Here is a 15,943-nt window from a genome sequence, read left to right on the forward strand (position 1 = left end):
TCCATAAATCAGGTACATGCCGCACATCCTTTAGAACCAATGTGCATCCGACATTTGTCTTGATACAAATGTCACCAATCTCCGCAATCTTTGAGTAACTTGTGTTACCCATTCTCAGTGTGCCGAAATTACCTGCTACATATCTGCAAAAAAGATCTCTTACCGGTGTGGCATGGTAAGATGCTGCTGTGCCAACCACCCATTCCGACTCTGGACCTGACAGGTGCATGCATTCCTCTTCCTCATTTATAAAGAGGACAACATTATCATTATTTTGCACCATGGCGGTTGTGTTGTCGTCATTCTTCTGGCCACTGGTTTCACCTTTGCCCTTCCTTGGATTTGGGCAATCTCTTTTGAAGTGACCTGGTTGATCACAGTTGTAGCAATTTCTGGCTCTTGATTTGGATCGGTTCTTTGACTTCCCACGAGCTCCGGATCTACCATAGTTGTTCGAACTCCTGTGATAACTTCTGCCTCTACCTTCTGTGATGATATCATATCCTTGATTTTCAGGCTTCTTTCTCATCTTCTTATTAAGTAAAAGAGCCGATGTGACATCTTTCAACTCAATAGTAGTCTTACCGTGCAGGATGGTTGTTGCCAAATTATCGTACGAAGATAGCAACGAGTTCAATAGCAAGATGGCTTTATCTTCTTCCTCGATTTTCACTCTGAGGTCGGCAAGCTGTGTGATTAGTCCGTTAAACACATTTAAATGTGACAAAAAATTCATACCTTTACCCATGTGTAGGGTGTATAACTGCTTCTTCAGGTACAATTTATTTGTCAGCGTTTTGGACATGTATTAGCTTTCCAACCTTGTCCAAATTCCACGTGCAGTGTCTTCATCAATGATGTTATTTACCACATCATCTGATAAGTGCAACCTGATTGCACTAGCAGCTCTTTCATCCAAGTCAGCTCAATCCTCAGCTTTCATGGTATCAGGCTTTTTGCCATCAGCATCTAGCACCTTGTGTAATCCTTGTTGGATGAGCAGATCCCTCATCCTTCTTTGCCATGTTGAGAAACCGTTATCTCCGTTGAATTTTGCTACCTCGTACTTTACTCCGGACATTTTTATTTTTTACCGAGTATAGTACTACCGATAGTGAATAGTATTTCAGTGAACAAGCAGAACATGTGCTCTGATACCAGTTGTTGGTAATAAACCCCCATAGAAATAATAGTCATGGTAATAAAAGCGGAATAATAATGTAGCACCGAGATACGGTAATTAACAAGAATAAAAGAGTAACACCAAGATTTTTATGTGGAAAATCCTTTTAATAAGGGAAAAAACCACGGCCCCGATAGGGGCAACTGATATCACTATAGTAAGGAATTTTACACTTTGTAGGTCCGAGCAAAATACTCCAAAGACCACTACAACTCTCAAAAGAAATAACCCTCTTTTGATATTCCCACCTCACTACAATATCGCGCACTCTCTATTTTCCTCACAGAGTATTTTCTTATACCCTGTCTGTGAAACCTCACTCTTTCTTTCTCTCTTTGTTGGTGTGAAGAAATGAGAGTTGAAGCTCTCCTTTTATAGCCAAAGTTTCACTCTCTAAAGCCTACAATATTTGATAATTTACACACACTTTTCACAATTCAATAAAGTTGGCTACCAAACCAAAGAAATTCAACAATGAGATGGACATCATCAGAAAGAGTAGTACTATTTTGCATTTGTGGCCTATTTTAGCGACTATACAAAAGATAAGTGGTGCTCTTTAATTTACACAGCTGAAAAGGGGCCAAGAATTGAAATACAAAGGTCACCATGTCTAACTTATTGCGAAAATAACACTTTTCTTAGAAAGGTAGGCAAGAGAAATCAAATGCATCCATCAAATTAAACGTCAAATTCGCTGTATAAATTACAAGGCAATCCCTAGCCACCTTCGTCGAACGTAGTTGCTGTATCCTATGTAGCAAAAGATTAAGAAAATGAATATGACTACACTTGTTTAATACTATCCTATGAAAATTTAAGTGTTTAGTTTATGAGGGTGGCTACACTAATGAAGTAATATCTATTGATGCTCTTCTACGAGGAAAGGAGGTGATGAATTGAGACGATTAGTTCCATACTTAAATGACCATTGATTAAGTATATATATATATATATATATATATATACCCCTAACTCCTATCTACCTTGCTATATAATATAGAATCCTATAGGAGCATAAAGTTTACTAGTTCAGTATGACTCATTGTTACTAAATGTTGTCACTGCTATTTATCACTAAAAATAGGATCACTTTATTGCATGTTGCAACTACGTACCTGCTTCCTTAATTTGTATCCTAATCAATAGTATCTTGACGCCAAAAAGAGATACTATAAGATCTTGAACGTAAGTAATTGAGATTTTTACACACTTGCTCCCTTTTTAAAGAGTATTCTCATAAATAATATGTTCTGCTTATTCCAAAAATAACAATTTTTATTTTAGCCGATCTAATTTTGAATTTAAATTTAAAAATTTGACCAATTCTATTAGGTCCCTAAAAATCTCTCGAATTTTAAAAAAATATTTCCTTTTTCTTTCCTATTCCCATACGTTATGTACTTCCTTCTTTATGATTTACCCATCTCGCCCATTTTTACTTTGTCATGGAGATTCTTGGAAGATCGTTTCTTCTCTTTTTTTCTTCAACTTAGCTAGAAGAGCTTGAAGCACATTAAAGAGAAACTAATATGATAAAATATAAAATTAATATATTAGAATACCACTGTAAGTTATATATTATTATGCTATGAATATATACTAGTAATGTACATTCATATATAACATTACTATTCATCATATATTCAATAATTATACAACACAATGTATTATTAAAGCTAATATATTATAAGTATAATAATTAGAGTTAAAAGCAGTTACGTGAAGGAGAAATGAGAACATCTTGAGGTAATGCATTAAATGAGGGAGAGAAAGTTGTGGGAATGATTGTTCCAGCGTTATAGGTTTGTGTTAGAAATGTAGTTAATTACTTATTAGTGCTAGGACTATGTAAAATCTCCTTAAATATTGGCTAAATATGTTTTTTCAAAGTAACTAAGCCAACAAAAATTGACTTTTATTTTTTCTTTTGTGTATCAGTTTTTTTTTTTTTTAACAAAAAAAACAGACAACGGACTGCTGCACAACGCGTCTATAGTTGAAATTTATCATAGTCTAGTTTGTCCAAGGAAGTATAATAGCCAACTGGCTGTAAAAGAGATGGTTTGCTGAATAAATGTGGACGGTGAGATGGTTACACACATTTAACCACTACGTAGTAACCAAATAATGGCAACTACCAATTCCCCCTAATTACATTCAAGAAATCTGTTCCTTTCCTTCCCACCCATAACATCGACACATACAATTCTTAGTGGGCCAGTTACTTACTTCGGCTCTACAACTAGAAGTCTTACAATCTTCTGTTTGGTTAATTCCATTATAGAAAATAGATTTGATATTAAATTTTGTCAATCACATATATGGTGCGACTTCAGCTTGAGGACATGACCTTTGATAAGAGGGTCTGGAGGTCGGAATTAGGGGGGGAAATAATAGGTAGTCGGGCGTTTTTCTAATCCATACCGGGTTGTTTAGGGCTAGTTTGTTAGTATCTTGTCATTGTTCTCAGATTACTAGTATTATGGTTATTTTCTTACTATCTTCTACTTCAGTTTTCTAGTATCTTGGCGTGGTTATCGCTTGTTGCTATTGCTAGTGCTATTACTTTCTTCCATTTATTTTTCCGATTCTTACATTGTTGTTATTATTTTTCTGGCTTGTGTTGTTGATATTTTATTGTTTTCTATTCATCCTCTCAAGCCAAGACTCTTTCGGAAACAGACTCTCTATTTCCACGGAGTAGGGGTAAGGTTTGCATACACATTACCCTCCCCGACTCTTGTGTAATTTCACTAGGTTTGTTGTTGTTGTTGCAGTACAATCGGATGTTTAATTGTCTTTTGTTTTGTGTTAATACTAATAATAATATTACCAACATGAATTATGAAATAATTTATTTTATATCAAATTATTGTAGGAGTAATTGTTTTTATCATTTCTCAAGGAACCATCAAGTGCACAGATAGCCGAGCACTAATTAATGTTTAGCCGCCTCAGCATCATTTTCAAACCTAAGAGGCTATAGTTAAAAACTCCTGAATCTTAAGTTTCAGCAATGGCGATTCCGTCGGCATTCAGAGAAAGACTTGAACAGATGGAGCAGAGCAGAAGCGAGCGTCTCTCTGTTCTTCAGTCGGAGAAAAAGATCCAGCAAAGCAAGTCTCAGGTGTTGGCCTCCAGACTCTCCAACATCGCATCCATGGAACAGCGTTGCCTCAAGCTTGATCGCAAAATTGCTTCTCAATACTTGTTTATCTCTTCTCTCAAGTCTCGCCTCCACCGCCTTGATGCTGATTATCTCCAGAATCTTCAGAAACACAGGGATTTGAAGGATGAGGTAGACAACTTGGAAGAGTTAGAGAAAGAGGAACAGAGCTATTACAGTTTAGAAAGTCGAGAAATGGAGGAATTCAGGGAGCAGGTGGCAAATTTCCTGGTTGAATGCCATGTACAGGTGGAGGAATTGAGGAATCAGGTCAATGAGCTCAAGGTAAGATTTGCACAACTTCAATGCAACCTTAATCATTCAAATAATTCTGAGATTGCTGCTGCTGAGATGAGAAAAACACAACTTCTCGCTACCAAGGAGAATTTGGAGAAAACCTTGGCATTGAATTACCAACTGCGGGAGCAGTTAAATAACCTACTTCTCACTACATTGATGGGCCACAGTCTAGAGAAAAAGTGATTTTGCCAAACAAAGAAGCTTTTACTGGAAAAAAAAATGCAGATTTAGAAAAGAGATTAATTAGAGAATCGTGAATGACATGAACAGCACTCTGAAGTCATCTGTTGCTGTACAGGTTAGATGTGTAGATGTTACAAAGAATTTGAATGGATTTGTAGAAGATAATAAAAAACACTTTTCTGAAAACAATAAAAAATAAAAAAAATTCAAATATAAGTCGAAGTTGGCTTGCCAAAGTAACTTTAAACTCGTATGTACTTTGAACTCAGTTTGGATGAATTCCAACTTAATCACTTTTGATAAGTGAGTATTAGGTTTGAGTCAACAGGAGGGGAAGTGTAAAAACATTATAGATACTCCTAAATTGGGAGGACTTCAAAAAAGAAAAAAAAGATTAATCACTATTGACTTTATAAAGAAAGGAAAAAAGAAATAAGGCATTAGTGTTGATAGTTAATTCTAGAGCTCATTATATGACATCAAGTGGTCCCGGCTCAATTCACGGTTCACCCACTTCTAATTTTGACTTTTGAGGCGGATAAAGGCTAGACTCAATTAATGATTCACCTGTTTTAAATTACGAATTTACGATGCATTAATTTTCAAATGTATGCCAATAGTTGCCTAACGCCATTTGAATTATATTGGCAAATTCATGGATAATAACATAAACGTGACTAAAAGCGCAAAAAAAAAAAAAAAAGTTCTTGGAAGTTTTAGGGGTTTATCTTGAACCTTACTTTATAGACGAATCCAGCTTGGATATATGTAACTATATATGATATTTAGATAATATTGGACTGCACAAAGACAATACTGTATGACAAAGAAATGCTTCCAAGCGATCCTTCAACTTAATACTAATTCTATAAAAGCTAATAAAATTGTTCTTATAAAAATACCATAGGAAATCACATAAATTATTATTCAACACTTGTAACATCAAATTTTAATGATCCACATTCTTGCTAGTAGAGTAGAAATGGCTGCGAAAAGAATGAGGAGCAGGTATGAAACTTCTGACTAAAACAAGCATGACTAAGGATCACTCAGATTCTGGTCCTGCTATTTGGTTAATTATGTGTAGAAACTTGGAGACTTTAAAAGCAGAACTAACTGAGAGCAGCTCTAATTTCTGTTCCTCTCCCACTGCCAAAGTTGTTCAACAAGGACTCGAGGTGTTTAATTTCCCTCGGTATGGATGCAGTAAGTACCTGTTTCCAATAGGGCAGAAAATCAGGTCTTGAATGCTAATAAGTTTCGGAAGTGATGAAAGTATCAGAGATTATATGAACTGGTACTTGTATAACTCGGTTGTTTCAAACAATTGAACGATTTCTGTATCTATACCTCGTAACCTGATTCTGTAATAAGGACTTCATCTTCAATCCTAAACCCAATGCCTTGGAACCTGAATGAGCATAAGTGAATATAGACAATGATTTATGCATATATAAGTGAGTAAAAATCAAGAATTCTAAGGAAACAAACACGATGTTCCTTACTGGGGTAAGAAAATAATCTAGCTCCTTAACCATAGATGAATCACCAGATGAAGCTTCTTAGTTCAAGTGAGCAATAATTCTCTCCCTAACATTTATGACAAAAGCAACAATTTTCCCTAGAATGGGACAGCCAGAAAATGCCATTGATACGTGGAATATTCTTTCGAGCTATTTGTTTATGGGAAGTTTTCTCGGACCTTGCAAAAGAAATTTTGAAGTAAAGGTTGCTGATCCCATTCTTGGTTGAACAAACAAGTAGCCATCAGTCATTCATGGAAACCCCAATGCAAACTGGGACTCCTTTGCACGATACGACTACTTTTGCTACAAGGTCCTTAGATTAACATGTTGGCTAGACCTACAAGATCTACCTTGGTCAACCTAGAACAGACATCTTTATACGATTCTCAATCTTTTGTGCATGAAAGAGTAACTCTTCGTCCATCCACCATAATACATTTTGGCAGATAGAACCAGTTCAATAAACCAAGAATCTCAAGGATGATCTAAGGAACTCGAGGATGATCTAAGATACAGTAACTTCTGAATGCATGCCAAAAGGAACATTAATTTGATGAAGTAACAAGTATACCTTTCTGGACAATCAAAGCATGAAGGGATGTATACTCCTGGTTCAATTGTGATGACCTACATATAACAGTCCATGAAGATTGATCACAAGTTCTTGCAGAAATCACAAGTAATTGGAAGCTAACATGAAAAGGACTCATCTATGGGGGTCAGAGATTCTTCTTATCAATGACCACCTCATCAAGGTTAATGTAGAAACAACCAGAGGGAACAGGAGTTCACAAATGTCAAAACAATGACCAGGCAATTTTATCCTAGACTAATTAGCTTTGTCTAATTTCATCTGATCATTCTGAGTTTTATGGTCTCCTTCACCTTTAAAAAATTGTAAAGCATGTTTCACAGTTGGCCATGACCTTGTCTAGATGTATGAATGTAGAGAGTAAACATGAAGTGTTCCAAGAGTTCCGAGGTCAAGGAAAAAAAAAAGACGCTGCACATAAACTCAGAACAATCTAAAGTCATGTACTTCTTTCAAATACAAGTGCGACGCAGAATTAGCATATTTCTCCACAAATATGATCAACGTAAATAATACAAACTTAGACCTCGAAGTAGATGTTCATGGTGCTTCTTATTCAAAAACATAATGGTTCTGAAAAAAATTAAAAGGACTAAAAACAAATGCATGGATGCAGATAACACTGGCAAAATAGACCTAAGTTAAAGCATAATTTAACATAAATCTACCACCTACACCAATTAGCTGTATTACTGGAATTACCTTCAGTAATTTGCCTATAACATCTGACTTGATATATATTGTGTATGTTTTTTTGGTCATATCAGACAGGTCGCGAGCATATTCCAATTTTCTAAGATTCGATGAGTGAAGGAAAAAGGAGAAGCATGGGATAACCATTAATTTTTCATACATGGAAGCAAGCATGTTGGACGTTAAGTACCTTTCACAAGAGGAAGGTACTTGTCATGAAATGTGTAATAAGTTAACAGATTGCACTACCAACAGGAAAACAAGATGCACGACCTACTGAGAAATTTTATAACAATTGCATATAACATTACACATTATGCAGGAATATTACATTCCGTGTGACTCAGAATGAAAAGATATACAAGAACTTTACTTTTTGATAAAGAATAGACACACCAGAAAAGAAACCTTTATCACTAACAAAAATTGCATTGTGTATGAAGCCGGGGTTAATGAACTAAGTGGCCGAGGAATTAATCATTTCAAATATTTCTAATTAATCAATCAAAACGAAGGTTTATATGGAACCTAGAGAGAAGCAAAAGATAATTTGATCTTTCTGCTAATTGGACTTCAAAAATAATTTTTACGCAAATGCATGCACTACCCTGATGTATACATCCTTCAAAAGAAATAAACCTCACCAACTTCATTTCTGAATTTAACTTTCTCCATGTAACTACTAGTAAAAGTGATGAAATTAGAAGCTGCAATAGGACCAAAGAGGTGCACATGACAAAAGCAGTTTAGAAAATATTCATATATATCATCATTCAACCGTCTGTTTTAACCCTTTGCATCTCTATAAAAATGGAAAAAGTGAAGGAAAAGGGAATTTGACCATATGGCTCTAAAAACATAAGCATGCTTAGTTGGTTTATATTGTAATTCAGTCAAGAAGCAAGGAGAATGACTAAACTATCCTTTGGAGGAAAACTCACTGTAAATTGCAAAAGGGGAATGATGCATTATGGCAAAGCTCCTTTGTTTCCAAATGAACAAGTCACTGGTGCTCATTCGCTAGGAGGATTTCAGAAGAATGACAACCAATTTCTTTGCAAATCTAGCAGTTTCCTTATTATTTCAGATATCAAAGCAATCATCAGTAAGGAAGGAAACTTACTACACCAGGTTTCAGAGGTCGATCATTTCCAATTGTAGAACAATCATGAACGTCCATTCCTAGATAGTGACCTGGAAATATAGATGAACAAACCAAATTCATTCAGGGATGGTCGCAGTGGTACAGGAAATCATTTTCTCTTTTCAGCAAAAAGCACATTAGGAATAGCAACTGTGAAGACAATTGAGAGGGAGCAGGTTTCTGCTGCTATTGCACATGCATTTGTACTTGTATCTGCAGCGAAAGAGTAAGGGCTAAAAGGAAAGACCTATATTTGTAGGATTTAACATTTCATAACTTCCACGCCGATCATTTTTTAGTATCCCAATTTCTTTGAATCCTCTTCGCAGCTTTTCTACCTATACACATCAAATAAAAAAACAAGAATGAGACCTTGGCAGTCCTTAAGTATCTAAAGAAAATATCACGCTGATATGGAGCAATTACTCACTACAGAATATATATATACCATATATGCCCATATCTTGAACAGTAATAAGACCTTTACAGCTGCACTAACAACAAATGCAGAGAATGACCCTTAATTCATAAAGCATTTGCATCAACCAAGTAATACTACCCTTCATTGAGAATCAATTACCAAAGCATAATACACTAATTAGACACCTCTAATCATTACCTTACTGGCTTATCTTACAAAGCATTACCATTCATCATATATGAAGAAATGGGGGAACAAATACTATTTTCAAATCAAGGGAGGGCAATCAAAAGGCCTCTATCTCTCCCCAACACCTCTCTACTCAAAGGCTTAAAAAGAAACTAAACTTTTTTCCTTATCTTCAAAAATGCCATCAAGCCTCATTTCCCTCGGCCCATGCATAGGAACGAAAACCGTGAAGCAACATTGCTATTCACAATAGGAGGTGGAAGTCAGTGTAACTTGAGAATTAGGCAAAACATAAAGCAAGAGTATGGCCTCACAACTGTACCCAAATTTATATCACCGAGACTACCAATGTAACTTGGCAATATAACTGGGTCTAAGACTATGAAAGGCAAGAGGAAAAAAATAAATAAATTCCTACTCTCAGCTACCCCCTGAATATAAACAGAAAGAAGTTACGAGATGGATTAACCAAATAGTACCGAGTAGTGGTGTATTTCTCGGATGGTTGTGCCAGGTCTGCACAGCTCCACGCATTCCTTGTTTGTCTCCAAAATAAGATTATAAAGTTCCTCCTGAAATGTATCTTGGAGCGTATCACTAAGTTCCAGACAATAATGTATAGAGACTATATCACAGAAAAGTAGCAATTTAAAACCATACCAAGGGAAGAATTTATTTCTCAAGCATAACCTGTAGCTTAGACGTAAAATTGAGATTTTGTTTTTCTAATAATGAGGGACTTTATATGATTATATCATTCTCATTCTTCACATCCACATCAAATCAGCAAGGCCATTGAGATCTGGAATTAAGATTCATAACTCATACCACTGGAGGGTTAAACTAGCTGCTAGGCTACATTACCTGATGATTTTCATTTTACTGTTTGTCTTTCTAGATTGTTTTTGGTAGTCTGGGGTTTCAATTTAGGTCAGTGCATTTTTTCTGAAATGGAAGGTTGTCTATGACTTTGATCAGCTAACAGGGTTTTTACCCAGAGGAGTGGGGTTTGACTTGAGTTTGTAAGGGGAAAAAGGAGAAGAAAATGATGGATTCTATACTTACTTGAACAGAAGAAAATTTTCCAAAGGGCGGCCAAGCACGAGTAAGATCACTGACATAACCATGGAGCTCGCATCCAACATCCATGAGTACAATGTTACCATCTTCTATCTGTTAAAACAACAAAGTCCCTATCTTCAATCTGTTAAAACAACAAATTAGATACTACTAGTCAATATGCTTGATATTCAAATTCAACTGTGCTTAAAGACAGTAAACATACTTTCTGGTCATTACGAAAATAATGCACGACACTGCCATTAGGTCCGCCACCAACAACAGGATTAAACCTGTGGAACAGGAAAAAAAATGTATAATCCTTGAAACTATCTCAGCCAGAAGTATGACCAAAAATAACAGTCAGGAAAAACAACAAATTATCAGAATCTCAGAGAATAGAAGAAAAAGAAAATCAATTGCATGTTTACACATGAGGTCTTAGTGGCATTTTGATTCACTCTGCTGCAACTCATGTAGACTAAAATACTTAGAAATTGCAAACGTGCTCCTCTCTATATACAAACTTCCAAAAGTTATTACAAGAAAAACTTACGCCATTCTTTGGGCACCTCTAACTCTGCATTCATATTCAAATTTGGCTGACAGCATTCCTTCATCAGGAAACAACTTCGAGTACAACATGGTCTGGATAAGTGCCTACCAAAAATATATACATTAAAAGATAAAGAAATAAAAAATAACCTTTATACAGAATAAAAAAGGACTGAATTAGTGAAAGGAAAATATCACAACTCCCATATAACTGGCAGCTATATTGCTAGGCAACTGCATACAAGTCCAGGAATAGGAAGAAACATTTTCCAGACCAGTCTCTCATAAGAAAACATGCAAATCATGATTGTGAAATAGAATGAATGAGTAGTATATACACATCTTTTCATTAAGCATGCCTAGAGCTTCTGAACTACTTAACACAAAAGCACATTATCAAAGAAAGCACTGTACATGCAAGAACTGTTCCTTCACAATTAGAGCAAGAATATCTTGACCCAAATAAGCAAGCTGGGACTCCAACTTTTGGAATATTAAGAATCGTCTTCTTTTAGACTGGTGATCCTTTTATCTGTACCCTTTTTCCTTCTGTGAAATTTATTTTAGATCCTCAGAAGTGTAGTATCTTCAACCTGAAGACACCACACTAGACATGAAAGAAGAAGGGGAAATAAAGGGAAATGCAAATACCTATTTTACCTTTTAAAAAGAATTTGTCGTATAGAAAATGACAAACATGTTACTTAAGATTGTATAACAGCTGACCTGCAAATAAGCTTTTTAAAATTCTGAAAACACCTCGCTGGCATATCAATACCTTAGTCACATGTTAACTGTGTGAAGAGTATCAACTTCAATGGAAAACAAATAAATATACAAAAGTAGTGTCAGGTGTACACTCTATCTTTCCATCTCTATAACCCAAAGACTGCTTTTCCTTGTCCAATCAAAACAAGATCCTCTATGAGTAAGAACTACCACTCTAACCCATGAACCTGACAAAAATGAAAGAACTACCATTACCTGACAAGCTATAGATGCAGAATCTCTCATCAATTTCAGCTCTGCTGGAGACTTCACAAATCGGGCTTCATGAGTGTAAACAGAGAAATCTTTCACTTTGTAATTGCTAACTGCTTTTTTATAGGCCTCAAGCTCAAGGTAGGATGAAGTCCTTGTCTTCACATTATGGAACACAGTGGAAGAACTTTGTATCATCCTGGAGAGAATCTGACAAGTCCAGCAAAAATTAAAGAAGAGAAATTGGAACATGGAGAAAGTGAAACAAAGTCACTACATTGAAGCCATGTACAGGAAAGACAGCTTAGAAGGAAATAATTGACATATTTTCTTTGCTGACATAGAGATAATCATGATATCGGCATCCCGTCTTCATTTCCTGCTCTTTTTTATAAGGTAAGAATTTATCGATGTTTCGGAATTTAAACTCTTGTACGCAAGTGCTCTACAATAACTAGAAAACCTACACCATAAACTGGTTCTCTACAAATAACACAGTCATATATACATCTTCACTTCCTGTTCTCTGTGTTGCACTTCCTGTTCTCTGTGTTGCCGATTTAAATAGTAATATGCCGTTATGTGGTCAAACAAACGGTTAACCTGAGAGCCAAATACAACCAACCAAAAAATATTCCCTCTGCCTAAATCATTTACCTAGTTTCCATTTGGAACACAGTGTCCACTTTCTGTTAACCTTCATTCTTCAATTTCTTACCCCTAATATTTTATTCTCAACTGATCCTAGCATGATGCCTGCTTGATTTTTAAAAATTATGAGGAAAAGCTACATCCAGTGTTATGTCCTATCAAACATGAATTTATAGTAATAAGCCAGGCCTGACTCCTATATATGCAAAAACTCTAACTTCCATCCACTTTGTTCCCTCTATACCTTTTACGCGTATTAAAAGAGGAAAAAAAATCTTTTCCCAGCAGGAAAAGAGAAAAAGAAGGTGTTTTCAATAGAAATTATTCTAAGAATTGCATCAACAGTCAAAAGGTATCTACAAGCCAACTCTTACAGATTCAATTCTCTGACATAAATTTCTATAATCAAGAGGAAAGGAGACAAATAGGTTTCCACTCCCTTTTTAGATAAAGTACTCCATTGTCCTATTGAAAGGAATACAAGAAGGGATATTATCATATGCCCTTTTGCTTATCAGTGTGAGAGGTATTCACTTCTAAAAAGAATCTCACACTTATTTATAGTTGGAGATATGATTTTAAATTTTTTGTACCTGAGGCAATCTGCTAATAGGGTAAGCAAGGTCAGCCTTGAATATCTGTAGAGCTGCATCAACTCCAGCAATTTCTCCTTGCCAAAGAACGTCCTAAAACTTTTGACTTTTAGTATGGAAACAATCTTTAACTTGCTACAATGTATACTAACTACCAAAAAATCATGGTAGTAGCTGAATCTAAAGAAAAATGGCACTAAATTATAGGACGAAGCTTTTCTCTTATTAACAGCTTCTTGTCAACAAGAAGGAAGCAAATGAATGGTTCCTGAAATACCTGGGGGCTTTGTTCTGGCATGAACATGCATAAACCACAGTCATGGCCTAGAACTGCAACACCGCCAGGTTGTTGGCATCCGGTGATGTATGAATAGTCAGCATCCTGCCTAAAATTGTATGGTACAACGTCAGTCATCATTTTTATGGGAGCGGCTGCAACAATCGCTAAACTATTCTCCGGAAGAAACTCCAATAGTTTCTTCCTTCTCTGCATATATTCTTCACTGGTAATGCCAGGAGTAATCTCCCCTTCCTTCATTAACTGCATGCAGTGATATAACAACATTTAACAGAAATCCACAAAGGAGCCCCAAAGGACAGCGGGGTATGTCCCATACAAGGAAAACAACCCCCAGGAAAACAAGATTTTAAATTTACTGCACATTTATCATTAATTTCAACAGCCTTAATTCCATTTTAGCAAATGTCAGTACTACATATGCAGTGTAGAAGTACCTGAGGGTGAGTGGCAGCAGTCGGCTGCCCAGCATTGTAAACTTTCTTGGTTGAATATGCACTGGTTTTGACTACCTATCGCATTCAATTCATGACATATCAGCAGCAAACCAAAACAAATTGAATTAGAAAATAAATCTAAACCTCACAAACCAACTCTTAAACAAAAAGATTATAGCTTGACCTAAGAATGGGGAGAAAATTCCACTGTTTCACCACTTGGCCGAAAAAATTGCAAACAGGGAAAATAAACGATTTGAATATCTGAATTGCAGCCATATAATTAATTAATCCAGTATCCTCTAACAGTCTAACTATAAGCTATAGCTGCAAGTCCTACTGAATTATACTGGACCACGTGCTCAACCCCATTTAGAAATATAACGAGTTTTTGCTGTGAACCTCAAGATATATGAAATATCCCAATATATGTTAGTTGTTACACAACTAAGATATCCGAAAAGCCAAACAAAAATTGAAAAGGTTGCTATACCTTGGAAGAGGAAAAGAAAAGAAAACGAACTTGATTAAGGAATCTGGGGGAGATTCTGTGAAGTGATGGGTTTCTTCGGAAAACCTGCATGCTGCTGTTGCTTGCTTCCCGCCTTTAGCCTTAGGTTCGTTTTCACTTTGGGATGGTTGTAGGTTTGTAATAACTATGGTAATCGGTACAACCAAACTGAACTGGGGTTCTTCTGGGTTTCTTGAGTTTTCTCCTTTTGAGGTTTAAGGTCCCTATGAATTCTTATATTTGCAGTAGGCACCCATTTACCCATATATTATCTATGTCGTCCAATTATATTTTCTATTTCAAATTTTGCACCCTTCTTTTTTGGTGAAACAGCAAAAAGTTCCCACTTTTACCTTTATCTCTATTCTTTTGCCCCTCTTTCTTTTTTTTTTCCTTTTTTTTTTTTTTGTGGGGGAGGGGGAGGTGAAAGTGTTTCTTCTAGAGCTGTCAATATGGGCGGGGCCGAGCTAGCCCAGCCCAGCTCACGTGGGTTTTAGCAATTGATGGGCTGAGCTGGACTGGGCTAGGCCACCATTTTGATGGGCTTTATAATGGTCAGCCTACCCCAGCCCTATGTGGGCTGCGGGCCCCCACAGGCCAACCCATCATTTTTTAAAACATAATTTTATATTTTTTCTTTAAGTTCTAACCTAAAAAAAGATAAATATTTAAAAGTTAAAAAAAAATTATTGGAAAAATTTCACAAAACTTAATAACTTTTTATACTATTCCAATATATCACAATAAACACTAAAAAAGTAAAAGACAAAACTATATTTCATCACTAAAAGTCAAAACTCAAAACAAACTATTCAAGAGAACGTCCATGTCACTTATGTGATATCCAACACATCATCTTCATCAAACACATTTGAATACGCTTGTGAGAAGATTGTCTTAACATCTTCACATTCATCTACATTTACAATTCATATGCAATATTAATTAGTTAAATATTAAGAATAATTAAAAAAGGTTTATCTTTTAATATGATGAGCTTAATAAACTTTAAGCTTGGAATACTCTTCTTGTTATTTTTTGTGTCATATACTTTTTATATTTTATATATTTTAAATATCTATTTTTATTAGGCCCACGGGCCGGCCCAGCTCAGCCTCAGTTAAGCCTCACGCGTTACGAAATTTACTTGGGCCGGATTTAAAAGCCTCATTTTTAAATGGGCTCCTAAAATTCTAGTCCAACCCTACTAAATTACGGGTTGGGCTAGGCTGGCCCAACGGGCCAAGCCCATATTTATGGCTCTAGTTTCTTCTAGCGATACACACAAGTTCCCTTCTTCTTTTTCGGTGAAGGTAGATTTATAATCAAGTGTATTTTCATATGAATATTGCTTCTTAATTTTGGTATTTTTCACTTCAGAAATTATTACTGTTTATTTTCTCATTGGAACAGAGAGAAGGAAAAGAATTTTCATACATTTTTTAAACGGTTAAGGGT

General features: G+C 35.8%; 2 protein-coding genes across 3 annotated transcripts; one reads left to right on the forward strand and one right to left on the reverse strand.

Moving 5' to 3' along the window:
• The first annotated feature begins 4,202 nt into the window (after positions 1-4,202).
• LOC107810974 (uncharacterized) lies at positions 4,203-4,835 on the forward strand. Its single transcript, XM_016635804.1, has one exon. The coding sequence runs from the start codon at positions 4,203-4,205 to the stop codon at positions 4,833-4,835; it is 633 nt and encodes a 210-aa protein (XP_016491290.1).
• Positions 4,836-5,704: 869 nt separating this feature from the next.
• Positions 5,705-14,694, reverse strand: LOC107810975 (intermediate cleaving peptidase 55, mitochondrial). 2 transcript variants are annotated; one of them, XM_016635806.2, is made up of 14 exons: positions 14,498-14,694; positions 13,975-14,049; positions 13,517-13,780; positions 13,240-13,332; positions 11,999-12,205; positions 11,016-11,119; positions 10,686-10,752; positions 10,466-10,573; positions 9,880-9,972; positions 9,038-9,128; positions 8,770-8,840; positions 6,933-6,988; positions 6,186-6,246; positions 5,705-6,049 (listed from the first exon to the last, which is right to left on the reverse strand). In XM_016635806.2, exons 1-14 carry the CDS (start codon positions 14,555-14,557, stop codon positions 5,948-5,950), a joined length of 1,452 nt encoding a protein of 483 aa, XP_016491292.1. In that variant the 5' UTR covers positions 14,558-14,694; the 3' UTR covers positions 5,705-5,947. The 2 variants fall into 2 exon arrangements, with proteins under 2 accessions (XP_016491292.1, XP_016491291.1); XM_016635805.2 differs by having other exon boundaries at positions 14,468-14,694.
• Positions 14,695-15,943: the final 1,249 nt, after the last annotated feature.

The sequence above is a fragment of the Nicotiana tabacum genome, chromosome 7 (genome assembly GCF_000715075.1).
Source record: "Nicotiana tabacum cultivar K326 chromosome 7, ASM71507v2, whole genome shotgun sequence".
NCBI classification, from domain to species: Eukaryota; Viridiplantae; Streptophyta; class Magnoliopsida; order Solanales; family Solanaceae; genus Nicotiana; species Nicotiana tabacum.

Excerpts from the sequence above, each read along its gene's own strand:
- LOC107810974 (XM_016635804.1), top strand. The coding sequence starts at position 4,203 with ATGGCGATTCCGTCGGCATTCAGAGAAAGACTTGAACAGATGGAGCAG.
- LOC107810975 (XM_016635805.2), bottom strand. The coding sequence starts at position 14,557 with ATGCAGGTTTTCCGAAGAAACCCATCACTTCACAGAATCTCCCCCAGA. Across the intron at positions 11,120-11,998 it reads CTGCATCTATAGCTTGTCAG|GCACTTATCCAGACCATGTT; the intron begins GTAATGGTAGTT and ends TATTTTTGGTAG. Across the intron at positions 6,247-6,932 it reads TGCTTTGATTGTCCAGAAAG|GTTCCAAGGCATTGGGTTTA; the intron begins GTATACTTGTTA and ends ATGCTCATTCAG.